General features: G+C 41.6%; 1 protein-coding gene across 2 annotated transcripts; it reads right to left on the bottom strand.

The window, feature by feature from the left end:
- Positions 1-27,976, bottom strand: GVQW3 (GVQW motif containing 3). Of its 2 annotated transcripts, XM_028167828.2 has the most exons (2): positions 27,070-27,976; positions 1-369 (listed from the first exon to the last, which is right to left on the bottom strand). In XM_028167828.2, the coding sequence occupies exons 1-2, from the start codon at positions 27,532-27,534 to the stop codon at positions 85-87; spliced, it is 750 nt and encodes a 249-aa protein (XP_028023629.1). In that variant the 5' UTR covers positions 27,535-27,976; the 3' UTR covers positions 1-84. The 2 variants fall into 2 exon arrangements, with proteins under 2 accessions (XP_028023629.1, XP_007187613.1); XM_007187551.2 differs by lacking the exon at positions 1-369 and having other exon boundaries at positions 26,693-27,976.
- Positions 27,977-27,998: the final 22 nt, after the last annotated feature.

Below are 27,998 nucleotides of genomic sequence, written 5' to 3'. Positions count from 1 at the left end.
CTCCGCTCACGCAGATCAAGTTGGGAGCCTCATTAGTCATGTCAGATGACATAGTTAACACTTGGGGCTGGCACAACCAGTTCATCAAAAGCGCCTATGTGCCTGGCTCCATCGCTGCAGCTGAGGAACTACTGTATGTGGAGCAGGCAGCACATCAGAGGAGCAGTGCCAGAGAGCTTCCAAATTGGTTTTGATTAATTGCATGGACATGTCTTTAATTGGTGCCAGGGTAGCGGCCAGAGAACTTATGGGAAAGCAGGATGTTATGCTTTCATTCCCTGAAGTCCCATAAAGCAATGAAAGATGAGGAACAGAATCACTGCTCGTTGAAAATTTATTGACCGTGCAGACCCAGAAAACAAAAATTAACTATCTGAATCGAAACCTAACCTCATTTTCCCAACTCATTGGAAGCCATGCATGTTCCCCTTTGTGCCCCTGGCTTCCTGCTGAGATGTACAACTGAGTGAAAGGTGTGATTTCTAAGGAATGAGTGCTGTAGCATGGAGACGGCACCCTCAGCTTTCCCAGATGGGCGCAGAGGTATCTGGGAAGGTCCCTCCCCTCAGAAACATCTCTTCCTCCAGCGCATCACCATCCTATGACCTGATATCAGAAGTTGATCCGCTTTGGGTGAAGTATTCATTTACACATTCATTCTTTCTTTTCCATCCTTAGAGATTTGTGTTGAGTGTGTCCTAAATACATAGCACTGTTCTGGTGTCATGGAGAATACAGAATGGAATGGTGTCAAGTACAGATCCTTCCCAAAGGGAAAAGGTTATCTAGGAGAAAGGAGAGGACGGGTACGCAAATGAACTAATGCATGATGGGTACATCACAGAAAATGAAGCATTGAGATTTGCCATCAAGAGGACTTGGGTTCAAATCTCAGCCCTGCTTCTTATTTCTGAGTCACCATGGAAGTCACTCTGATCCTCTGAGTTTTAACTACAGGATAGGATAATAACACTGCACCTGGCTGCCATGAGGCTTATAAGAGGTAGCAGAGTTGAAAGAACACAGTGCAGGACCTGGCACCGATCAATAAAGGGTTGCTAATCCTGAATAAGCGGCACCAGAGAGGTTCTGAGAAAGTGCTATGTGAGAGTTCATGTATTCAAGGAACAAATATTTACCAATTACAGACTCTGTGCCAGGCTCTGGAACGGGCATTAGGGATTTAGACAGGAAGCTCTGCCATTGACAAGACGGAGATCCACTAGGGAGTAGCAATGCTATAGTATGGTAAGAATGGCAAGTCGTTACATGTGTGCTGACAGAAGTCTGCTCTGAGCCAGTGGGGAGGAAAGGAGACAGTGGTCACTTTTACCCAGGGAAAATAAATAGGATAGATTTGCCTGAAGAGGCGATGCTTGAGCTAAGTCCTAAAAAATGAGAAGATTTTTGTTTGCAGATAAAGCACAAAAGGGTATTCCATGCGCAATACCATAGTGTTCTTTTTGTTTCTAGAACAAGCAACGGTTATCCCCTGAGATTTTGGAATTAGCTGCATTCTTTGTATGGAAAGTTCTTCCCCTAAATTTCCCCAAAGGGGACTTCTTGACATTTATAACCTGGTATTTTCTTATTTATTCCTTTGTTTATTTTATGTCTCCCCGACTAGAATGACAGGTCCAAGAGAACACAAGATCTTGGCTGTCTTTCTCTCCACTCTATCACAATGTCTAGAACATTGCCTAGCATAGTGTAGGTGTTCAATACATGTTTGTTGCCTGAATAAATAAATAAACAACAGGAGGCACAGGAGGGCCTACTGCAATCAAAGAACCATAAGCACACTGCCTGGTGCACAGTGGGCACTGAATTTTTTTCTCATAAAATTGAACAACAAGGAATACCTAAAGCATAGGCTGGAGGAATTGAGGTGGGAGATAACAGAAGAGGTGGCCTCTGAGCTGCTCGCTGAAGGCCAAGAAGGATGACAATGTGATGGGGATGTTGGGAGGGGATCAGGAGGACTAAGTAAGATAACTTTTAAATCTCTTCCAACCTTGAGCTTCTAAGACTTTCTCCCAAACAAATCATCTCTTGCCAACCTTCCGGGTCTCCTCGCTCACACTCCTCCTTTCTACTCCACTCTGTCTGGAGGCTGTAAGGACATCTGACACACCATTTCCTGCCAATGTAAATCATGGACTGATATGTGATGCTTGTTCTCAGTTTTTACCATCCCCCAGGTGGAGATGGCCCTATAACTCAGGGTGGAGGCCCCAAGCAAAGGCAGCCTTTCCACAGGATGGCAAACAAGGGGGAACTTGTTGACCCACCAGCACCTTCCTGGCCCTGCTCCCAGGTAATTTTATGTCCTCTGGTCCTGGATATGCTCCTTAGTTGGATGCACCTCAGTTCACTTGCTGGAGCACTGATGTGTGACTGTTTAACTGCCGCTGCTTCCTGTCCCAGGGATCCTGGGCCTCAGGGAGCATGGGAAAGAGACAAGAAAGAGAGCTTTATATGAGGTAAGCTTTGCCAGTCCTAATAAAGGCCAAAAACTAACTTACACTTATAGAGTGCTTAACAATTTACAAAGCCCTAGAGAACTCCTGTTCATCCTTCAAGACCCTGCACAAATGTTACCTCTTTTCACCCAACTTCAACTCCAGGTAGAGCTAATCCTTCCCTCCATTATAGCCCTTATTACCTTGTAACGAATTTATTTGCGTATGTGTCTCATTTCCTTCATCAAACCATCGGCTCCTTGGGGACAGATCTCTTCTCTCCTAGTAAAACACATTTCTTTTTTCTTAAAAAGTAATTTTCATCATACATATTTTCTACTTATGAAAGTAATATTTATAGATATAATGATACAAAATTGTATATATAAAAGTATAATGAAGAAAATTTTAAATCATTTACAATTTCATCACCCAGATAAAACCACTGGTACCATTTTGAGTATATCTTGAGCCTTTTTTTAGCATATAGAAAGTAAAAATGGACTATGTAATGCATGTGGTTTTATAGTCTGGCTTTAGCATCTATTCCATTGTGAACATAAACACGTCATTGACAGTTCTTCAAAAACATCATTTTAAATGGCTGCATTATTTTCATGTAATGAGTATACCACAATACACCTGACAATTTCCTCATTGTGGGACATTTGGACCAGTTACTTCTTATTACTGTTTTACAAATAAAATAAATAGCTGTATACATAAATCTTTGTCTGCATCTTTGGCTATTTCCCTAAGAAAGATTCCTAGAAATGGAATGTCTAGGTCAGCTGGTTAAAACTCTTCAAAGGTTCTTGATGCTCACTGCCAAATTGCTCTGAGAACCAATCTACAATTCCACCAATGCATGAGCGTGCCTATCTCACAACGCCCTGACCTACATTTAGTATTATCCCATTGGGAATCTTTACCAAGCACCGTGTTCTTTTCACAATGCCACTCAAGGTGAGTAATTTTTTCTTAAACACACCAAAAATTATTCAACCACACTTAGAGTTGTCTTCTTCCAAGATATCAACCTAGGAGGGTATATTTATTTGAACAGTTCTTCTGCTGCTTTTCCTATAATTTTGATTTGAAAATTGCCTGAAGAGCAGACAACCCGTTCTTTTGCATCTCAGTTGCACTACAATTCTGTCTTTGGGGAATGATTTTTTATTTTTGGCAATAGTCAAAAGCCATTTGGAACTCATGGTAAATGAGATGAGGAGCTGCAGCTGGGCTTGGGTCAGAAACGTTGTGTAATTTTACAGTCATGACATTGAGGTTTTTTGTGACTTGTGAAGGGTAGTCCCACAGGAGTTTTTGGGCAGTAGTGGCATCATCAGAACAAGTGCCAGGCCTCCCAGCATGATCATGCCAAAGTGGCTACACGCAAGTGTAGGCACAAGTCTAGCACGTGTAATTATGGGACCTCTTCTTATGACTTCATCGTTACTCCGTGTATAGCTCCAGGTACAGGTGTCAATTCATTTCAGAGCTGGTCCTATCCCACTTTCTCTCTTCATCAAGCCCACTTGAGCCTGATGTGACTCCAACACCAAGATCTTAGGGGCCAGTTTAGGGGGAGGGTGGGCCATGGTGAGGCAATGGAAAGAGCGTTCGGACTGCAGTCAGAAAGAGCTGGGTCTGAAGCCTGGCTCTGCCTTTTACCAGCCATGTGTTAGGCCTCATTTGTAGATGATTTTACTACACAGGATTGTTAGGAGAAATGGGGACTGCATAGAACCATACAGACATAGATACACACATACACACACGCACACTCACACACACAAAATAGCTAACATGTATTGAGCACTTACTCTGTGCCCAAGTACTGTGCTTTACATGCATGTGGCACAGCCTGCTGTTTGGTCACCCAGAAGCCATTTCTCCCTTGCTCCCTCCCACCACAGCTCTCTCGTAGTTAGGGGTGATCGCATATGGCCCAGTTCTGGCCAATGAGATTTAGATAGAACTCTCCTGGGAGTTATTGAGAGAGCTTTTGCTTTCCTGATGAAACAGGACTGCGAAGTCGGAACTGTCTTCCCATCCTCACCCCTTCCTGCTTTGAACTTGGAGGTGAAGGTTGGGCATCGCAGACATTTTGTAATCGATGGAAAGACCAAAGGAGCACCTCTGTTATGTCAGAAAGTAACTACCTATTTGTTTAAGTCACTGTTAGTTATTGCTTGCAGCTAATAATATTCTAATACACGTGCATAAAAAGTGTCCACACATAATAGATGCTCTATAAAGTGTTTCCATTTATACTCATATTCAAATATACTTCCTCCATCCAAAGAACTAATGATATAAATGATGATCGTCTCATATTTATGCAGTAGTTGGCAATGTTCAAAAGGTTTTCACATCCATTTTGTCATTTGATCCTCACAACTCTGTAAGGAAGGGAACTTTTTATCCTAAAGATCCTTTTTAATTGCAAAAGAATACTTAAGAAGTATTTTAGAATGCTTATATGTTACACATAGGCTTGTCTTCTTTTCTTCCTTTTTTCCTTCCTTCTTTCCTTCCATGCCAGTCCTGGGCCTGTTTTTCTCAGACTCACCCCTCAGCCTTCTTCTGCTCTGCCGTGCTCTGTAGCACAGGGAGGTTGACCCATTCAGGCTGTGAATCCAAGCCCTAAGACATCTGACTTTGGCCCAAGGGAAGTACTAGCAGGAGACTGGGGGTAGGTTGTGGTGGGGGAGGGGAGGCAGAGGGATGTCCCACCCCCCCCACCCCCCCATAACATCTGCCTGAGGTGGTATTTCCAGATACACATTTTCCATGGCTCCTGCTTCCACTGCTAGGGCTCCAGCTTCTGATCATGTGGCTCCTGGCTTCCATCTCCTGGCTCCTGGTCCCTGGTGACACTGCCTCCTCCCTCTGCCCCTTTGCCTTATGGGTAGCAGTGGTCTCCTTGATAAGCTCTGGGATGCCTCTCTGTCCCCTATCCTATCACCTGTGTAACCAGTCCTCCTCATTAAGGTCCCTCTACTGTAAATACTTGATGTGGCTTCTTTTTCCTCAGTTAGAGTCATTGATCCACATCACCTTTGTAGGGCGCCCACTCAGGGCCAGGCTCTGTGCAGAATGCACAGGGCAAGAGGCACTCTGTCTAAGGAGCAAAGTGAAAAGCCTCAGAATGTGCCAGTCTCTGCCATCACTTGGGCTTCTTCCTTCTTCCAGAGGCAAACCAAAGACAATGTGCAGGACCCTTGGTATGTCCCCTTCACTGCCCACTGCACGAGTGAGCTTGGGGGTGCTTCTGGATGGAGCAGAAATGCCTGTTGGCTTTCACTTCCTCCCAGGCAAATGCTTCTGAGAGCCAGGGGCTCTCAGGCTCAGGACAGCCCAGCTTCCATGGCCTACGTTTTACTCCCTCCCCTTCTCTTCAAAACAGCCTTAGCTAAGAAGCAGGAAGAATCTTTTCCAGAGTATTTGCTTCAGCAAAATGCCAGGGGTGAATTATCCATAAAGGCTAATAATGGAGAGAAGCCAGAGGTACCAAGTCAACTTTAAGATGCCTAGATATCTTGCATGGGATTTTGCAAACAGACTGGACACAAAACCCATTTCCCCATTTAAAGTTTTATGGCTTTGGCAATTTGGACAACCATTCTGAGTTTCCATTTTCTTATCTAAAAAATGAAGACAATAAATGTCTTTCTCACAGAATGATTCCTTCTGATCTGGGAATTTCCAGAAACATGATCAACTATCCTAATATAGATGGGTTTCCCATCCCACCCCCTGCTACAGACACGTAGAGATGCTGGATGAACTATAACAGACGTTATATTTTTATTGCCAAATTTGAAAAATATAAAGAGAAATCCCCAGATATCAAAAATGAAAAAGAAATGAAAAACTCAAAGCCAGAACAGGTCATAGGTGATGTGCCTTAGCTGCCACAGGGATTTCACACTTAGCTATAGATCCAGAGATCTGCAGGCCAGGGTTCCACCGAACACTACGGAGTAGGAGATGGGGCTCCGGCCCTGGGCAGGTGAGAAAGCTGGAACTGAGCCCCTTGCATACAGCTCTGACATTGGAAGCTCTGTCCCCTTCCATGAAAAGGAGACTGGAAAAACTCTACCCCAAGGTTAGAGAAGTTCAGGGAACCTTGATGTCTGAAGAGGCCTTGGGAAGGGAAGAAATGGCACTCAAGAGAAACAGAAATCCCAATCGGTGCCAAATGCATATGGAGGTTTAAATTTACTCTACCTGTATGTGCAGACAGCTAGTGAGATAAATTAACAGAAAAATTGGTCCAGACCTTAAAATTCTTAGGTTAGGGCTGAAGTAAGACCTATTAAAATTCTTAGGTTTAGGCTGAAGTGAATTCAAAATAGCTCTGCAGGGATGTTTACCAATCCAGGGCTTGCAGAATCCACTAGAAAAAACAATCCCTGATGAAGCTGCTCCTGAAAAGTATCAAACCACAAGGAAAGAAGTGAGCAAAATGGAGAGTCAACCAACACAACAAACTGGAGAGAAGAAGGGTTAAAATAGAACCATTTAAAAGAGACTGTGGGTGGGAGGGAGTGTCAAGAGGGAGGGGATATGTGGATATATGTATACATATAGCTGATTCACTTTGTTATACAGCAGAAACTAACACAACATCATAAAGCAATTATACTCCAGTAAAGATATAAAAAAATTAAACCTCTTTTCTATTCAACTATAAATTAAAAAAAAAAAAAAAGAGAGACTGTGGGGACTTCCCTGGTGGCGCAGTGGTTAAGAATCCACCTGCCAATGCAGGGGACACGGGTTTGAGCCCTGGTCCAGGAAGATCCCACATGCCACGGAGCAACTAAGCCCGTGCACCACAACTACTGAGCCTGCGCTCTAGAGCCCGCGAGCCACAACTACTGAGCCTGTGTGCCACAACTACTGAAGCCCACGCGCCTAGAGCCCATGCTCCGCAACAAGAGAAGCCACCACAATCGCACCGCAACGAAGAGTAGCCCCTGCTCACCGCAACGAGAGAAAGTCCGTGCACAGCAGTGAAGACCCAACTCAGCCAAAAAAAATTTTTTTAATTAATTAATTAATTATTTTTTAAAAAAGAAGAAAATTCAATCTAGAAAAATAAGTTAGATGTAAGGAGGGGGATGCAGGTGAGGTGCTAGAGTCAGCTCTTATCAGCCCAAAGAGCGACTGTTAAATTTTAAGGAGTTTTGAGAACTGGTTGTAAAACAGTCATTGCTAAAAATTAAATTATACAAACTTGCAATTAAATGAATTACTTTTAAAATAAAGGTAAAAAATCCTCACAATGCATCACTTCTTAATTATTTTACTATAATTTTTCTATTATCTATGCACTTGAGGTTATTATCTCCTACATCTATATGGTAGAAATACTATAGAACGGTGTGCTGCTATGCATCTTTTTCCTTCTCTATATTTCAGTGATGTCACATTGGTAACTTGAGTATTTGCACCTCAGAGCTCAACAAATGCTACAAGTCAGGGCTCCCTTACTCTTACTACATGAGAACTGGTTGTTAAACATCTATCAGCACACCACTGAACATAAGAAATAATGGTTTACACTGCTAGGTATATATCCAAGAGAACTGAAAACATATGTCCACAAAAATACTTGTACACAAATGTACGTAGCAGCATTATGTATAATACCAAAAAGTGGAACTAACTCAAATGTCCACCAACTAATGAATAGATAAATAAAATATGGTTTATCCATAAAATGGAATATTATTCAGGCATAAGAAGGGATGAAGGACTGATACATGTTCCAACATGGATGAACATTGAAAACATTGTGCTAAGTGAAAGAAGCCAGACACAAAAAGCCATATATTACATGATTCTATTTATATGAAATACCCAGAATAGGTAAATCCATAGAGACAGAAAGTAGATTAATGGTTGCCAGGGGCTAGGGGTAGGAGGAATGGGGAGATTTCTTCTGGGGATGATGAAAATGTTCTAAAATTAGATAGTGGTGATGGTTGCACAATTTTGTGAATATGCTAAAAACTATTGAATTGTATCTTTAAAATGATGAATTTTATTGTACACAAATCATATTTCAATAAAAAGAAAGGACTAAAGAAAGGTAGGCAGAGAAATTGCTATTCATGTTTGTAAATCTAAATAAATTCTGGCTGTTAAAACATCTAATGGGGGGGGTGAGTGGTTAAAAGTCAGTTGGAACTAAAATACTAAAAACCAAATTAAGTGGAAGATAGAGGGGGTGGAGAACAGAATTAAAGAACTCTAAAGTTCCTGAAATTTTCACAGTGTGCTAAAGATAGTGATTAACTTAACAATGTTAGGTTGAGTATGCACATTGATAACATAAGAACACCCACTGAAGGAATATAATTAGAATGTATAACTTCCAAACCACTAGTGAGACAAAAAAGGGAGTAAAGAAAACAACCAAAGTAAAAGAGGGCAGGGTAAGAGAATAAAGCAAATAAAACACATGGCAAAGGACAAAACAAAGGGGGAAAATATCCACAATATGTCATAAGAAGAAGAAATGTAAACATGCTTAAGAAAAGACAAAGATTCTCAGATTGGATTTTTAAAAATCCAGCTGTATGTTGGTTACAAGAATGCATTCAAAAGATAATGACACAGAAATGTTAAAAGGATGGGGGAAATATATTAGGCAAATACAAAATGAAATAATGCAACAGTAATAGATTTTAGGCCAAAAAGCATTATTAGGGATAGAGTCAAATGCCTTAATGATAAAAGAGACAGTTCATCAGGAAGATATAATGACCAGCACATATTTGTACCAACTGGAAACATTGCCTCCAAATATATAAGACAGAATTAAAAGGAGAAATGGACAAATCCACATAGTGGGAGATTTTGACACATCTTCCTCAGTAGCTGATAGAGGAAGAAGACAAACTATTTGTAAGGCTATAGAAAATTTGAACAACGCAAAGGTCATTTTTTCTTTCCATCTTTCCATACATCCATTCCTGGGCCTTGAAAGTTCCTCCTCCCTGTAGCTATACACTGAGTAAATTGCCAAGCCTTGTGGATTCTCACTGTGCAGTGGGCTTGTTCCCTGCCAGTACACTTTCATCCTGGAGTTAGTTCTTTGGCTCAGGCTTTAGTTGTCTTGCCTGAACCATTGTAATTGGTTCCTAATTGACCCCCTATATTTATGCAGAACTGCCCAAATGACATGTGGTTCAGTAGTTTTATGTTGACACTATACATTTTATTGTTGGATTAAGCCAGACCAAAGGTACTACAATATTTCAGTCCCAGTGGAGTCACTTTTACTGAACTGAGCTCTGGTGTGAAGCTATCGGCTATTTGGAGGGATGGTGAAGACAAAATCCTGGGAAACTCCCTCTGGCTGGTATATTATTCCAGGCACACAAAGTATCCTCTTTATGAGGAAATATTGCGAGGAAACATTCTGAAATCTGTACTTCACTTATACAAGAGTTCGTATATATTTTATGGACACTAAATCATGTAACCAATATTTCCACTTTGCTAGGGTCACTAGAGAACTCACAGCCAAATTTGCTGGCTACTTTTAACAAGTCCCCCCTTATCCGCTGTTTTGCTTTCTACAGTTTTAGATACCTGTGGTCAACTATGGTCCGAAAATATTCAATGGAAAATTCTAGAAATAAACAATTCATAAGGTTTTTTTAAAAGTAATTTAATATTTTATTTATTTATTTATTTTTGGCTGGGTTGGGTCTTTGTTGCTGCGTGCAGGCTTTCTCTAGTTGCGGCGAGCAGGGGCTACTTTTCGTTGCGGTGCGCAGGCTTCTCATTGCAGTGGCTTCTCTTGTTGCAGAGCTCAGGCTCCAGGCACATGGGCTTCAGTAGTTGCAGCACGCGGGCTCAGTAGTTGTGGCACACGGATTTAGTTGCTCTGCAGCAAGTGGGATCTTCCCGGACCTGGGCTCGAACCCGTGTCCCCTGCACTGGCAGGCGGATTCTTAACCACTCCGCCACCAGGGAAGTCCAACAACTCATAAGTTTTAAATTGCACACTATTCTGAGTAGCTTGATGAAATCTTGTGCCGCCTGCTCTATTCCACCCAGGATCCCCAACCATTAATGTCGTCCACTCCTGACATCCAACCATCAACATTGTCATGATCTCAATGATCATCTCAATAATCCAGTATCACTGGAGCAGATGATCCTCATCAATACATCAGAAAGTCAATAGTAGCCTAACAATACGTCACAATGTCAACTTTATTCACCTCACTTCATCTCATCACATAGAGATTTTATCATCTCACATCATCACAAGAAGTGGGGTGAGTACAGTACAACAGGATATTTTGAGAGAGAACACATGCACAAAATTTTTAGTATAGTATATCATTATAATTGTTGTTTTGTTATTGGTTATTGTTGTTAATCTCTTACTGTGCCTAATTTATTAAACTTTATCATAAGTGTGTATGTATAGGTAAACAGTACATACAGGGTTTAGTATTATCCATGGTTTCAAGCACCCAGTGGGGGTCTTGGAATGTATCCCCTGTGAATAAGAGGGGAGACTACTGTATTCAGAATAGTAATAGCCAATATTTATTGAATGCTTGCTCTGAACCAAGCACTGTTCCAAATGCTTTACATGTTAATCTATTTAATCCTCATCTCATTCCAATGAGATAGGACCATTATGATCCCCATTCAAAGATGAGGAAATGCAGGGGACACGGGTTCGAGCCCTGGTCTAGGAAGAGCCCACAGGCCGCGGAGCGGCTGGGCCCATGAGCCACATTTACTGAGCCTGCGCGTCTGGAGCCTGTGCTCCGCAACAAGAGAGGCCGCGATAGTGAGAGGCCCGCGCACCGCGATGAAGAGTGGCCCCCGCTTCCCACAACTAGAGAAAGCCCTCACACAGAAACGAAGACCCAACACAGCCATAAATAAAAATAAATAAATAAATAAATAAAAATTTAAAGATGAGGAAATTGAGGCCCAGAAAGATTACATAACTGGCCAAGGGTTTATAGCTAGTAAGATGGAAAGCTAGAATTTGAATCCAGGCAGTCTTTTTTCCAGAGTCCATACTCTTAACCACTATATGATATTACCTCTTTAAGTTTTATGATATGCATGCCTGTGTTCTAATCATAACCCCTAGCTCTATTAATTTTCTATGCTTATACTGTTGCTTCTGGCCCAGATGTAGTAATAGGGTTTGGACTTACCTCTGGACAAAATGTATGAAACAACAGTTTTTAAGACATTGGATATCAGACAACTAAAGATAGTGATTCCTAAGAGACAGGAAATAAGTGAAGTAAGCCCTATGATTGTCCCTGCTTACCTCCTGGAGAGGATTTCCAGGCCATGGTACCAAGGGAGTAAACCGAGGCAGAGCCCAGTAGTTTCCCTGAGTTCAGGAGATGGAGTGAGGAATCTGGGCTGGTCAAGGTGGTGAGTTCACAGGGAAGAATGCCTAAAAGAAGAGAGGTGCACAAAAAGGAAGCTGTGGCTATCTGCTGAGGGTCCCCCTTGAGTCTTCAGCATGCATGTGAGGAAACTACCTGAAGCCAGAAAAAGAACCATCCAAAAGAATTAGAAGGAACAACTCTTGGAGATCACACAGGTCCAGTTCCTGTTCCCAGCATTCAGAGTGGCAAGGCATATTTCACAAGGCATCAGATCGGCTTTGCCACAATAGTGGGGCAAAATTAGCCCTAGGCGAATTTAGTACTCTAGTCCCAACAAAGCTTAAAAGCTCTTTCCAAAAAGCCAGAGGGCCCATATAGAAGGAACCATGATGAGGGGGAAAAAAATCAGTCAATTTAAACTGACCAAGATAGGTAGAATGGATAGATGAGGACATTAAAATAGTTATAACTATATTCCACATGATCAAGAAGCTAGAGAAAAGAGTGAGCTTGTTAAATAGAGACATGGATGATATAAAAAAAAGACCCAAATCCCAGTAGTAACAAATGCAGTATCACCTGGAGCAAATGATCCTCATCAATACATCAGAAGGTCAATAGTAGCCTCACGATACATCACAATGTCAAATTCATTCACCTCACTTCATCTCATCACACAGAAAGACAGATAAGGACATTAAAATAGTTGTAACTATATTCCGCATGATCAAGAAGCTAGAGAAAAGAGTGAGCTTGTTAAATACAGGCATGGGCAATATAAAAAAGACCCAGGGACTTCCCTGGCAGTCCAGTGGTTAAGACTCCGTGCTTCCACTGTAGGGGGCATGGGTTCTATCCCTGGTTGGGGAACTAAGATCCTGCATACCACATGGCACGGCCAAAAATTTGAAAAAAAAAGACCCAAATTCCAGTAGTAACAAACACAGCCAGTGTCCATGTTCTGGTTTCTAAAGACCATTCTCCAATAAAAGGAACCAGCGTTCTTTAGAGAAATGGTTGATTGCAGATCTGGAACAGGGAAAACGCAAGATGATCCTAGAGCATAATGTAACAGTAGAAAGTAAGGAAGTGTTCAGAAAACAAAAGGATGGAGCATGTCAAAGAGACACAGAAATCAACCTGATAGGGCATCCAATGGCCAAAGCTGGAACAATTTGACCAATAAAATAAATAACATAGTATTGGATTATGATCCAAAATATTAAATAAATATACATGAGTCCAAACTGATATTAACAAATAAATTGGGGAGAAAAGACAACTATTCCATATAGGAGAATTCTGAATAATATATGCAGATACTCCCCTCCATAGGAGGTAGAACTTAATCACTCCCCTCTCCTTGAGTGTGGCCTGAACTTAGTGATTTGCTTCTAAAGAACAGAGTATGGAAAGGGAAGAATAGTCACTTTACAGTAGGAAAATCTAGCAAAACTACCTTAACCAAGTGTTTAAAGATAACATCACCAATGATGTTGTGTGGCTATCATGTGCCCTCTAATTTGATGTAATAAGGACACTTCACCTCTATGTTATTCTTTCTCCAAACCCATAACCCCAGTCTAATCATGAGGAAAACATCAGACAAACCCAAACCCATTCTATAAAATACATGACCAGTACTCTTCAAAACTTTCCAAGTCATTAAAAACAAGAAAAGAGTTAGAAACTGTAATGGGTCAGAAGAGAACAGGAGACATAACAACTAAGTGAAATGTGATATCTTTAACTGGTTCCTGGAACAGAAAAAAAGACATTAATGGAAAACTGTTGAAATCTGAATAAAATGTGAAGTTTAGTTACTATTAATGTACCAATGTTGATATCAGTTTTGATAAGTGTACTATGGTAATGTAAGAAAATAACATTAGAAGAAACTGAAACTGGATGAGAAGCATATGGAATACTTTGAAAATTTTCTATGAATCTAAAATTATTCCAAAATTCAAAAGCTACTTTAAAAAACCCAAATCAAAATTCTAGGGATAGAAACTACAATGTTTGAGATAAAAAATACATAAAATGGGATAAAAATAGATTAGATATTTCAGAAGAAAGGATTAGTAATTTGGAGACACAGCAATAAAAACTACACAAAAAGACACAACAAGATGGACTTCCCTGGTGGAGCAGTGGTTAAGAATCTGCCTGCCAATGCAGGTGACACGGGTTCCATCCCTGGTCCAGGAAGATCCCACATACCGCGGAGCAACTGAGCCTGTACGCCACAACTACTGAGTCTGTGCTCTAGAGCCTGCGTGCCACAACTACTGAAGCCCACTTGCCTAGAGCCCGTGCTCTGCAACGAGAAGCCACCGCAATGAGAAGCCCACGCACCGCAATGAAGAGTAGCCTCCACTCGCTGCAACTAGAGAAAGCCCAGGAGCAGCAATGAAGACCCAACACAGCCAAAGATAATTAGTTAATTAATTAATTCGAAAAAAAGACACAACAAGAGGAAAAAAAGACCAAAAAAATTGAATAGAGCATCATTGAGTTAAGTAACAACTTCAAGTGGCCTAACATACATGTAATTGAAGACCTTAAAGGAAGTAGAGGCAAAAAAATTCTTTTGAAGAAATAACAGCCATAAATTTTCCAAAAATGATGAAAACTTTAGGACCACAAATTCAAGAATCCCAGTGAACCCCAAGCAAAAGAAACAAGAAGAAAACTATACCAGGTCATATCTTAATAAAATTGCTAAAGTCAGTGATAAAGAAAAAGTCTTAAGAGCAGCATGAGAGGAAACAGTACATACAGGGGAACAAAGATAAGAATTACAGCAGACTTTTCATCAAAAACAATGTAACCCAGAAGATAGTGAAGCAAAATCTTTAAGATACAGAAAGAAAAAAAAAAGAATTGTTAACTTATAATTTGAAAATATCTTTCAAAAACAAATGTGAAAATGGGGAAAGAATAGTCTTCAACAAATGGTGCAAGGACAGCTGGCTATCCACATGCAAAAGAATGAAGGTGGGCACTTACCTCACACTATATACAACAACAAACTCAAAACGGATCGAAGACCTAAATATAAGAGCTAAAACTGTAAAACTCTTGGGAGAGAACATAGGGGGAAATCTCCATGACTTTGTCTTTTGCGATGGTTTCTTAGCACAAGCAACCAAGGGAAAAAATAGATAAATTAGACTTCATCAAAATAAAAAACTTTTGTGCATCAAAGGACACTATCAAGAAAGTAAAAAAACAATCCATGGGAATTCCCTGGCAGTCCAGTTGTTAGGACTCTGCACTTCCACTGCAGGGAGCACTGGTTTGATCCCTGGTTGGGGAACTAAGATCCCACAAGCCGTGCAGGTTAGCCAAAAAATAAAATTAAAAAGTATTTTTTTTTAAAAAAGAAAAAGTAAAAATACAATCCACAAAATGGCAGAAAATATTTGCAAAGGATGTATCTGATCAGGGTTTAGTATCCAGAATATATAAAGAACTCTTACAACTCAACAACAAAAAGACAAATGACCCAGGACTTCCCTGGTGGCGCAGTGGTTAAGAATCTGCCTGCCAATGCAGGGGACACGGGTTTAAGCCCTGGTCCGGGAAGATCCCACATGCCACGGAGCAACTAAGCCCGTGTGCCACAACTACTGAGCCTGTGCTCTAGAGCCCATGAGCCACAACTAGTGAGTCCACATGCCACAACTACTGAAGCTGGCACACCTAGAGCCTGTGCTCCACAACAAGAGAAGCCACCGCAATGAGAAGACTAGGCACTGCATTCAAGAGTAGCCCAGCTCGCCGCAACTAGAGAAAGCCCACGCACAGCAACAAAGAACTGACACAGACAAAAATAAATAAAATAATAAATTAAAAAAGACAAGTGACCCAAATAGAATGGGCAAAAGACTTGAATTGACATTTCTCCAAAGAAGATACACACAAGGGCCAAAAAATACATGAAAAGATGCTCAGCATCATTAGTTATTAGGGACATGTGAATCAAAACCACGAGATACCACTTCACACTCATTAGGATGGATATAGTAAGAAATGAAAAGTGTTGGAGAGAACGTGGAAAAATTGAATCCCTCACCTCGTACACTGTTGGTGGGAATGTAAAATGGTGTAGTTGTGGAAAATAGTCTGGTGGTTCCTCAATAAGTTAAACATATAATACCACATTACCCAGCAATTCCATTCCTAGATATGTACTCAGGAAAATTAAAAACAGATGTTTAGGGACTTCTCTGGTGGCGCAGTGGTTATGAGTCCACCTGCCAATGCAGGGGACACGGGTTCAAGCCCTGGTCCAGGAAGATCCCACATGTTGCAGAGCAACTTAGCCCATGCGCCACAACTACTGAGCCCATGCCTAGAGCCCGTGCTCCACAACAAAAGAAGCCACGGCAATGAGAAGCCCGTGCACCGCAATGAAGAGTAGCCCCCACTTGTTGCAACTAGAGAAAGCCCACATGTAGCAATGAAGACCCAAGGCAGTTAAAAATAAATAAATAAATTTATTAGGAAAAAACCAAAAAAACAGGTGTTTAAACAAAAACTTGTACACACGTGTTCATAGCAGCACCACTCATAAGAGTCAAAAGGTGGAAACAACCTAAATATCCATCAGACATTTAAACATCAACAGATAAACAAGAAGTGGTATATCAATACAACAGCCTATTACTCAGCCCTAAAACGTAATGAAGTTCTGATGCACGCTACAACATGGATGAATCTTGAAAACATTATACTAAGTGAAAGAAGCCAGACACAGAGATCACATATTGCATGATTCCATTTATTTGAAATGTCCAGAATAGGCCAATCCACAGAGACAGGAAGTTGATTAGTGGTTGCCAGGGGCTAGGGGAAAGGGGGTGAATGGGGAGTTCACTCAATGGATACAACATTTCCTTTTGGAGTGTTCTGGAACTAGATAGCCGTGATGATTGCACAACACTGTGAATGTGCTAAATGCCACTGAAATGTACACTTTAAAATGGATAAAATGGTGAGCTTAATCAGAAATTTAAAGAAGCAATTTCCATAAGTCTATTCTTTCATTCATCTATCAAACATTTATTGAACAGCTCCAGGCAAGCTTTATTCTGGATGCAGGCAATACAGAGAAATCAGATGTGGTCTTGGCTTTTGAGTTCCTAGGTTGGTAGGGGAGGAAAAACATTCTGCAGACCATTAAGTTCAATTAAGTGTTAGGGTTTCCTTCACTTAGGAATGGGCATTGTACACTGTGGGGACCGCTTTGCCCCACAGAAGTGAGGGGTAGAGAACAGCAATGGTAAGGCTGAGGCTTGAGTGCTGAGTAGTTTTCCAGGTGGATGGCAGCAAGGATGGATTCGAGACAGCGGGTGTGACTTGAGCAGGCTCAAAAAGCTGGCATCAAAAAGCCTCCGGTTTTCAGCAAACTCCAAACTAAATAGCACGTGTGCAGCAGCACAGAGGATGGACTTCAGGACAGTGACGTGAGAGGTGGGTGACCACCCTGTCTGGCTGCAGTAGGTGACACTAAGACATGTTAGGGGAATGACCTGGACTTGACTGGATGTGAGAGTCAAAGGAAGTGTGATTCCAAGATTGGGCCACTTTGTTGGTAGTGGAAACTGCCAGTCCCTAAAGTGGGTCTGCAGGACATTCTGTTCTCAGGGGACGTGAAACTAGAATTTATACTCCTCCCCATCTTATGTATTCTACTATTTTTTAATGATTTTTTTTGTATTTATATTTGAAACCTACTTCCCTTTTCTCTGGGCTTCCTCTGTTTTCCTGTTTGAAATATATGTTACTCTGGAAGTGTCATGGCATAGTATAGTGGCATTTACAAGTGAAGTGTAAAGAATTTTCAGAACATCTAGAAACGCAAGTCTAGGGTTTAGGAATATAAGCCCTAACGATGTGATATCGTTCATGCCTTCAGACACTGTGTCATAAATATAAACACACCCGGAAATTTGAGACAGGATAGAAGAGATAGTTGAGAACTCTATTAGGATTATGTGCCCAGATTTTTAAAAATGTATATGAGAATTTTTTTTTAAATAAATAAATTTATTTATTTATTTTGGCTGCATTGGGTCTTCGTTGCTGTGCACAGGCTTTCTCTAGTTGCGGCGAGCGGGGGGGCTACTCTTTGTTTTGGTGCGTGGGCTTCTCATTGCGGTGGCTTCTCTTGTTACAGAGCACGGCCTCTAGGCGCACTGGCTTCAGTAGTTGCAGCACGCAGGCTCAGTAGTTGTGCCGCACGGGCTTAGGTGCTCCACGGCATGTGGGATCTTCCTGGACCAGGGCTCGAACCCGTGTCCCCTGCATTGGCAGGCGGATTCTTAACCACTGTGCCACCATGGAAGTCCCTATGAGAAATATTAAAAACACAAAACATAACACACTACTTGGGAAGAACATCTGGAAAAAGTGAATGACAGAATGCCAACATTTACTTGTGAATACACAGTCTGGGAGAAGGACCAGGGGGCCTGGACACCCCAGGAAAACTTGGAAAAACCTTTGCACCACCTTCTCTGTCATAAATATGTTCCCCCCAAACTGCATGTAAATCAGCTGTTGGTAAATCATATTTATCAAATGCAAGGGTGACCATTATTTTAAAGTTATCTTAAGAATGTATACTTTAGCAAAGGAAATTATTACCAATGGAGTAATGGAAAAAACCTCACTGGACTGAGAGAAATTCAAGGTCCTTCATTATTATCCTGGCTCTGCCACCAACTAGATGTGTGATTCAAGAAAATTCATTCAATCTCCCTGGGCCAATTTCTTCATCTAGTCTGGGTTGTAATTCTGAATTTTCACTTATTAGATTCTTAAAGCAAGATACAGGGGTACTGGCCCACAGCCTAACGTCTAGTTTCTTCTGAAAGGTGATACTGCAGGACAGAACTGAGGGCCCTTTTACATAAGAGGAGCTGGGGATGGCAAGGCCAGCAGGCCAGTTACCAATGCTTTGTGTGTTTTGCCTCTTTGTACTCCACTTTCTCATTCCCACAATCACCCTAACTGTGATGATAACAACTTTTGTTCCAAATTCTTTACAAAAGCTTGTTCCTTAGAGCTGTCCTCTGGGAGAGACTGACAGTCTAAGATAGGAGCCCATTCTCAGTGGTCTCTCCGCCTCCGGCCCTTTCCCTACCCCCACAAGGCCGGTACTGCCTAAGGGCAAGGGCTATACCCTCTGTGCCTAGTACAGGCCCAGGCCTAAAGAAGGAATTCAGTAAATGACTATTCACTGGATGCTTCTGAAGGAGAAAGCTGAGGCAGAGAGATGGGTCTGGTGAAATAACTGAATCCTAGGGGTGAACTTTTGGCTGCTTCTTTAAACATTTCTGAACTTCCCAAATTTTCTACAATGGGCAAAAATATATAGAAACCACAAGTATTAAACCCTCTTTTTCCAGGCTTTTAGTCAATGCCCTGGTTTCCCATAAATAATGTAAATTTTGTCCAGTTCTCCGATGTTTGGAACAGAACAAAGGTCAGACATCTTTTCTTTAAGAGAAACAGCCAGTACAGTTTCCTAGTCCATTTTGCTTAAACAGCGAAGAAACAATGCATTTGTCTTTGTGGACAAATGCTATCTAGCTCCAAGCAAGGACCCCTGCCAACTGGCTTCAGAAAAGGTCAATTATCAACAGTGTTTAGGCACCACCTTGATTAATCTGCCATACAGGAAGTATAAAACACATCTGTAAGCATTCTTTTGTCTTCTTAAGCAAAATAGGTTTAGGCCATATTAACTCGCAAGAGGTAGAAGGCAAAGGGTCAGGCCTTTCACTGATTACTACCATGCTGTAGACTAATCAGGAACTGTTAGGAAGACTGAAGAAGCAAAGGAAATTACTCTCTATTGAGTACATACTACATGCCAGATATTGTGCTGGGCACCCCATATACATTATTTTAATGTAAGCCTCACATCTAACAATCACTATCTAACATACTATATTTTCATTCATTTATCTTTTTTCTTGTCTGTCTCCCCCACTTAAATGTAAGCTTATAAGAAAAAACATTTTTTTTGTCTTGTTCACTGCTGTATTCTCAGTGTCTAGAACAGGGTCAGATACATATAAACAATCAATAAATATTTGTTGAATGAACAAAGTGAACATCTCCATGAGACAGGTTTTATTATTCTCCTTTTATGGATGAGTAACCTGAAATGCTCCAGTGGTGCAAATGAACTGCCCAAAGTCCCATGGCTTGTTAAGGAGCAGGACTAAAACCCCAGTCTCACTCCTTTGTTCTTTCTATAGACCAAGAGACTTAGACCTTGAAGAACTTTTCCAGCTTGACAAATCTGTAACCTAGATGCCTATAAAACATGTATTTACTTTGGGTACTCATTTGAAAATCTGAAATTTCACCAAGGAGCTATATTTGGCATTTTAATGATAAACATTTTGCTAAAGTAACAATGAAAGACACATTTCCCCAACAGAACAACAATTTCATCTATGGATGGACAGGAATTATCTACATCATTTCATACCTGAAAATCCTGTGAATGATTACTCTTCAGATATAAATAAAAGCACAGTAATTCTGGACACCAACAAAAACATTTGCAAACCTTCAAGTTTCCTAAGTTACATCATTAAGATGACTATTGATATTCATGTGGTATTCTCAGTGTGGAATATCAAATACTCCCATGTACATCCGTGTTGAGTGTCCCAGCATGGGAGGAGGTAGGCTCCGCACATCGAAAGCCATTCCTATCCTAAAGAAATTATATGAAGCTCAAGGATTCTTCAGAGAATCAGTTGTAATAAAATCCATCTCAAGAATATTCGTTTTGTATGAGAGAATGCAAGAATAAGGTTAATTTTACCCAGGAGAGTACTTCAAATCCTTTCCATTTGTCAGAATATACTTGATCCATATGTGCTCCTTTACCTCCCTAGGACCACATAACAGGAACATGCCATTTGTGGTGTCTTCTCATATCACTTGGGATTTTTGTAGGGATTCTGATCCCCTTCTCCTTTGGGGAAGGCCCGTTTCCCTTCTGTCCCACTCCTGCTACCAATACAATAGTATCATACAGTCTCCATGTGGACCCAGCCAGTTAATTGTTCCTGGACCAAACTAATGGCTTGGCCCCATTCTCTCCATTGCCAACTTTTGGTGCTATTGTTTTATTCTGATAATAAAAGTATTAATAGTTTAGAAAAATATTTTTGGATTTATGTATATAATTTTGTATGTCACTCTTTTCACTTATAAGTATTTTGCCATGCTGTTTTAACACTTCACAAACATTAATTATAATGACTGCATACTAGTCTATAGTATCGTCATAGTGTAATTTACTTAACCAATTTTCTACTGTTGGACTTCTGGATTGTTAAAGCATAAACTTTGCCCACATTTCAGACTATTTCTTTAGGACAGATTCCCAGAAGTAAAATTAGAGGATCAGAAGTTATAAACATTTTTAAGGCTCCTGATACATAACTGCCAAATTGCTTTTCAGAAAGCTGTTGCCAATTTACACTTCCAACATTGCCAGCGTGTTTTTCTACCAATATAGATTGGTCTAAAGGATAATAAAATTTAAGTGGAACAAATAGTCCTTAAATTATTAATGCAGCTGGAGAGGCATCATGACCACAGCAGAGAGGCCTGTGGCAAAGGTCAAACCTTTTTCCAGGTATGCAATTAACAATGAGTTAGTGTGAGCACATGGAACAGAAGTTTTGCAAGAGTGAACAGCAATATAATTAGATTTCAGACTGTCAGATCTAAGGCTTGTGTCTGCTTTGTCTGTTGCTGTACCCCAGCACATAGGACACTGCCTGGCACATAGAGCCACTCGATAAAAATTTGCTGAATTAACACAGAATCTCCTTTCAGATGCAGTTTTTCAGCAGCTGTAGGATTTAGCCACTCCTGGATTCAAAGGAAACATGACTGGCTGGATTAAACACCCTTGCAAAGGTCTGTTCAATCCTGAGATTCTATTTCAACTTTGGAAAATCAGTTTAAATGAAGGTGACACAATATGGCACTCTTTAGGAGAAAAACAAGTAAACATATCTAAAAGAACATAGCTTGGTACCAGTTGCCAATATATATATGTAATTTTTTTACAAGCATGCAAAATAATATAATGCAATGAGTTTTCTCACCTCCATAGTAGTCACTTTCATAGGTGATAACAAACTTATCCAAATGCTGTTCATGGTCAAGGCAATTTTGGAATTACCTTCAGTTCATTCTGTTATCATTGGTTATAACTTGGCACCATTTTCAGTATTGCCAATTTTTTCTGGAAATATTACAAGGGCAAAATATAGGTAGTAGTTTGTGTATTATAATTTTTAGCCGAGAACAGCACAAAACTTATTTTGTGAATCAGAATATGGTCAAGGTAATACAGTCAATCATTCAGCTCTAGTTCACGCTCCCGGCACCATAAAGACTACCTTCAATATTCCACAATTTCTATAGTAGTAAATTGTCAGGCATTGCCAGATCAGTTTGGCATTAACAATGTTACTGATGGATCAATCATCTGTCATTTTTATATACACATTTTATATACATTAGATGAGGGGTCAGAAAACTATGGTCCATGGACCAAATCTGGCCCACCATCTGTTTTTCTATGAACTGCAAGCTAAGAATTTTTAAAATATTCTCAGTGGTTTGAAAAAAATATTTTGTGACATGAGAAAACTATATGAAATTTAAATCCCCGTATCCATAAATGAAGTCTTATTAGGACACAGCCATGCTGATCTGTTTCCATATTAGCTATGTCTGGTTTTGCATTAAAATGTTGAGAAATTACACTAGCCACTGTATGGCCCACACAGCCTAAGACATTTCCTTTACAGAAGAAGCTTGCTGACCTCTTCACTAAATCCAAGTGGGACCTAAGAAGTACTAAAGTTTCCCACTACAGATTTTTTGTTTCTGGATATTAATACTGGGAGAAGGGTGATGCAACTGGGACAGTATTTGCAAGGATCTGATAAGACAGAGACTACAGAAGATAAATATGAGTGCTGCCTCAAATAGGATGTAAAAGCCTAGCAGAATCTGAGGGGTCTGATCCAACTAAGGAGTTGGAGAACGCAGGGTTACATATACAATCCCAGCAGCAAAGAAGACTCTTATTGAGCCACATAGGACCCTGGTGACCAATCCCAAGGAGCCTAGTGAGACTTGCTGGCAATGAGGTCTGTAAATGGCAGGCTGGCTGATCAGTACATGTGATACAGTGACAGTTCCCAATAGTACCCCATTCCTGTACTAGATATCCTCAAGTCATTTAGCATCCAGATTTATCCGGGCACCTCCAAAGTCTGAACTCTAAGAAATGGATCTGAAGGGAAGACTCTGGAAAGCAGGCCCCAGGTACACATTCTTCCCAAACAATAACATTTCAGTGAGAACTCAGAGCCAGGGGCAGAATTCAGAAGACTGCAGAACTACCCACGTTTTTCGAAATCAAAGATTGGTGAATATTTTATTCTTTCTGTTTTTGATCATTACCAGTGGGACAGGTGGAAGGTGGGATGATGGGTGGAGAACGGACTGGATAAACTCAAGGATGGAATGATCTGCCCTGGAAAGTGTTTATTCCTCCCAGACTTCCAGCTGTAGTGTATACCATTCCATGTGGATTTTGAACCAGAATGGGGAAGGGGAACGTCAGCCTGAAACCCAGAGAGATTCCTTGACTGTGTGTTTAGCTTGAGAATTATGGTCAAGGTTTGCAGATGGCCAGCTCTCTTCCTGACATCCTACAGAGAGCCAGGCTTCATCTCTTATGGTTAGATGGAGCTTCTCCTGCCAGGGAAAATAGAGTTGCTGGGAGAGTGCGATTTGCATATTATATCTCTGAAAAACTTTCATAACTCCTGAGTACTAGAGGTAACCAAATTGCCTCAAGAAACTGGTAATACTGGTTGCCTCTGGGGAGTGGAACCCCTGGTGGCTAAGGGTGAGAGGGAGCTTTTTTGTTCCTTCCCAGTGTGCCCCTTATATATGAAGGCAATCTGGGGCCAGGGATGGAGCAATTTCTTTACTCAAGACTATAGGGCTGGGAATTCCCTGGCGGTCCAGTGGTTAGGGCTCTGTGCTCTCACTGCTGAAGGCCCGGGTTCAGTCCCTAGTTGGGGAACTAAGATCCCACAAGCTGCGTGGCACTGCCAAAAAAACCCCCCAAAAACAAAAAAAACAAAAGACTATAGGGCTGAAGTGGGGACGTGGAAGAGGGATATAAAAATCAGAAGAGAGAAAAGTTGCAGTTGAGTGGAAAACCATGACCAAAAGGGGAATTCAAGGACAGCACACCAAAGTGGCCAAAAGCAGCTATTGGAGGGTGTGGTCCAGAACCAGAAAACAAAGCCCAGGGAAACAGAAGAGCAAGAGCAAACTGGAGAATAAACTGAGCGATATCTGAGAAAAGTCAAGGACAAAGGCCTAGGGCATGATGGGTGGAACCCTGAGATTACAGGATCAAAAATCTCAAGAGGCCTAGGCAGCAAGGTGCAGGCCGGGCAAAATTCATGTCAGAAATAAAACAGATTTGGCGGGTGGACACATAAGGGGTACTGTTACATGAGAACTCTCTTGTCTGAGGACACTCTTTTGAGATTATGCTCTAAACTGGTGTGTAGAGATTCTGAGCAGCCATGTGTGAATGGTTTGCTCTGCATGAATATTTTTACTTCCCTCCAAACTTGAGGCTTCCTAGGGTTTATTATCATCTTATTGAATATTTTCTGAGAAGCCTTGCAAATGGGCAATGGGTTCAGGTAGTGCAGTTCAACCTGACTACTGCCCAGGACATGATCTAAAGTAATAAGTTAAGTCCTTTTCATTACAGCTACTTGTAACAATTTGAATTCACCCTCCTGATTACCTGCTTCTGGTTGCTTTGTGTCCAAACCCTGTCTGGGACAACATGGCTTCCAGTACCCTACTCTCCAACATGGTCTTGGTCCAGCATCTTTGGCAGGGTCACTCCAGCCCTGTTTACAGGACAGGAATAAATCTAGAAATAAGTTCTCTCAGGACCTCTGTGTTATCACAGATTGGAAATAATGCCTGTAGGTACTGTTGTGGGAACCTGGCCTGGGCATAGGGGCATACAATTCTGCAACAATTACCCCCTGGGCTGAGCAAGGATTAATATTGGTTCAGTCACCAAGTTGCCAGCCGTGGTGGCTTTCTTCCAGAAGTGCATTGTCCCTGTTGCAAAGGCCTCATGGGGAGCCGAGGGCATTATCCGATGCAGGAAGATGTAATGATCCTGAGATGGAATGTTTAGAAATTGCTAAGTAGGCAGACGTTTGTGAGCTGTTGCTTGGTTTGAGAACTTTCCTGAACAATATCTTTTATTTGTGAGATAAGGTCTAAGTTTCAGAGTGCCTCAAAGCTGACAGGTATTAGTGGGAAACATGTTATTTTTTGAAGGTGATAGTGAAAAGAACTAAAAACAGCTGTGTTGAATGAATGTTGGGCCTCTACTATCAACCAATACTGTTTACTAACTTACCAGTTAAATAATAGGAATGTAAAAATCCTTGGGTTAAAACATAGACATTGGCCAATCCTGTGAAATGCTGTTACTAATTATTCCCCCCACCCAACACACACACACACACTCCTCCACCAGGTGTTCTGAGATGTTTCCAGTCTATGTGGTATTACTTGGAACCCAATTGGGAAAAGTTCCATTCCATAAACCCTGGCAGAGAGCCAGAAAGAGATAAAGGAGTCTAAACTAGGAAGGATTGCTTTTTTGAGGGTTTGATGAGAAAATTAGATAATCAAATAAGTAAGCTATTATAAACCTATCCACAGACTCGGGGGAAGCAATTTATAAACTACTAGCATAGAGTTGGGGGCAGAGGGAGGAAGCAAATCATCCCAAATTATTTATCTTCTGTATAACACCATTATCTTCCTCTTTGGACTTTGCTATTTCAGCCAATAGTGCCCTCATTTTCCTACTGATGGAGGTTCGGAGCCTCATGCTGCTCCACCTGCCTGGGAAGCAGGCCCTAATTTCCTAGCTTCCTTGTCTCATCCTTCCTTACGGATCCAGCCCAGGAACCACCTTATCCATGGAGTCCACCCAGCCCTTGGTGATCTTATTTCATAATGTCACACTGTCAATGCTCAGCAGCGTTCTAAACACTGCAGGTGCTCAAAAAAAACACCTGACAAGTTTGATATTAGTTACTAAAAACAGGCTGCTGTGTGGGAATCAGCACGTAGGCAGCAGACTCCCTTAATTCAAGATCTAGAGTGTCACCTTGTCTTCCTCCTCACATATCACAGCCTGGACCTGAGTGCCCTGGTTTCTATTTTCCAGGACCAGATCCTCCTCCTCCATCAGAGGGGATACACCCAAATGAGGGGGGGCGGGGTTCCAAAGCACAAGACTAGAATGAAACAAACCCAGCACTTCTGTTAGGGGTAGGTCTGTGAGAAGGTCAGGATGGGTGGCCAACCCCTGAGTTCTGAGGGGCTCCCACTGAGTCATTTGGGAGGGATCGGCCCGTAGCATTGCTCAGTATGTCAGTATGCCACTGCCTTCTGTACCATACCTCAGGCCCTGACTGTGAAGCAGGCTGGAACTGTAGGCCTTCTTTTGGGGTCCTCCCAGCAGAGTATGCCTCCCGGGGCACAGAGAGAGAGAGTCCAAGAGGTCCTGCTCCCACTTTTCATTCGTATGATCCCCTGAGGCAGAATACTGAGAACAAAGGAAGAGGACAGCCACAACAAGCTAAGGTCTGGACAGTGAAGAAAAAACTTAAGGAAAAAAAAAAAGAAAAAAGAAAAATCAAGCACAAGCAAGTACCAGAAGTCAACAGCCAATAGTTCTTCAAAGTTGTGGAGAACAGCAAGGAAGATGGCCCAAGAGTCCAGCAAAGAGTAAGTAGCAGGGCCATGACATGTAGAGAGGAGTCGTAAAGAAGCTGAAAATAGATGAGCAGCAAATGAAGGTGCCTAACCGTGATGCAGCTTTCTAGTTTGGGTTCAGCTACCCCAGATTCCTTTCACCACGGTGCCTGAGCCGCCCTGCTGGGAAGGCTCGTTGAAGATGAAGTCTGCAGCAGCTGGCTGGAAGGATGGATTTGGGGATGGGGTACAGGCAGAGGCATTTCCCCACCAGCTTCGCCCTGGAGATGACTCCATGGTTCAGAACTTGTTACTTTTACCCTCACACATGAGCTATTTTTCCTAGTTTCCTTTGAATGATCAGACCGAAAGTCAAGTTTTCGAGGTTGAGGTTCATCCTTCAAAATACCCGATATAACTTTTGCAGGTACCTTCCTCATATTCAAGTTTTCTTTCAGAATGAGCCTAACGGTTTCTTTATCTAAATTTAACTCTTCAGCCATCATCCTCACAGTTAACTGCCTATTCGAACAAACCAAGTCCTTGACCTTCTGGATATTTTCATCCGTCCGGTGGGTGACTGGACGACCACTTCGGGCATCATCTCGAATGTCTTCCCGCCCTTCTTTAAACCTTTTGTGCCAGTCGAAAACTCTGGCCCTTGACATGACTTCATTCCCATAAGCTTCTTTTAAAAGATGGTGGGTTTCACTTGCAGACTTGTTCAATTTCACGCAGAATTTGATACTAATCCTTTGTTCTAGATATCGGTCACTCATTTTGGCACTCAAATAACACAAGAACGTTAAAAGGCCACGACTGTGAGGGGAAGACAGAGGGACCAATCTCTATAGGGCTGCAGGTGGAATCATGTCGCTATTCTTGCTCCTCTGGAAGCCTCATCAGGGAAGAGTAATTGCTTTTCTGAGTTTCAGCCCCTCGGCTTCCAATCTAGAAGCTAACGGGGCCAAAGAGTAGCTGCAAAGCTGGGGAAAATGAAAGCTCCTACAACCCACGTCTGCGTCCAACTCCGCGGCACGGAGATCTGCTGGGGGTGTGCAAACCAGTTACGAAGGCCGTCCCGTTCCGCGGCCCTTAAGAGTCTATGGCGATTTCCGCAATAAAAGCCTATGTGGTGTTAATTTAAGCAAGCAAGAAGCGATGCACCGGTGATGTAACGTGCAAGCTCGCCCCAGATCTGCAGAAACCCGCGCACGCCAAACCTACCGGACCTGCCCCAGGA

The sequence above is a fragment of the Balaenoptera acutorostrata genome, chromosome 9, assembly GCF_949987535.1.
Source record: "Balaenoptera acutorostrata chromosome 9, mBalAcu1.1, whole genome shotgun sequence".
Taxonomy (NCBI): domain Eukaryota; kingdom Metazoa; phylum Chordata; class Mammalia; order Artiodactyla; family Balaenopteridae; genus Balaenoptera; species Balaenoptera acutorostrata.
Note: the sequence above shows the minus strand (reverse complement) of the source record. Positions and strands in the feature narration are given on the sequence as shown.

What these genes read in the sequence shown, in the direction of transcription:
- GVQW3 (XM_028167828.2), bottom strand. Translation starts at nt 27,534, where the DNA reads ATGAGTGACCGATATCTAGAACAAAGGATTAGTATCAAATTCTGCGTG. An exon ending in GCTCATGTGTGAGGGTAAAA is followed by an intron (nt 370 to 27,069) that starts GTAACAAGTTCT and finishes CGATTCAGATAG; the next exon opens with TTAATTTTTGTTTTCTGGGT.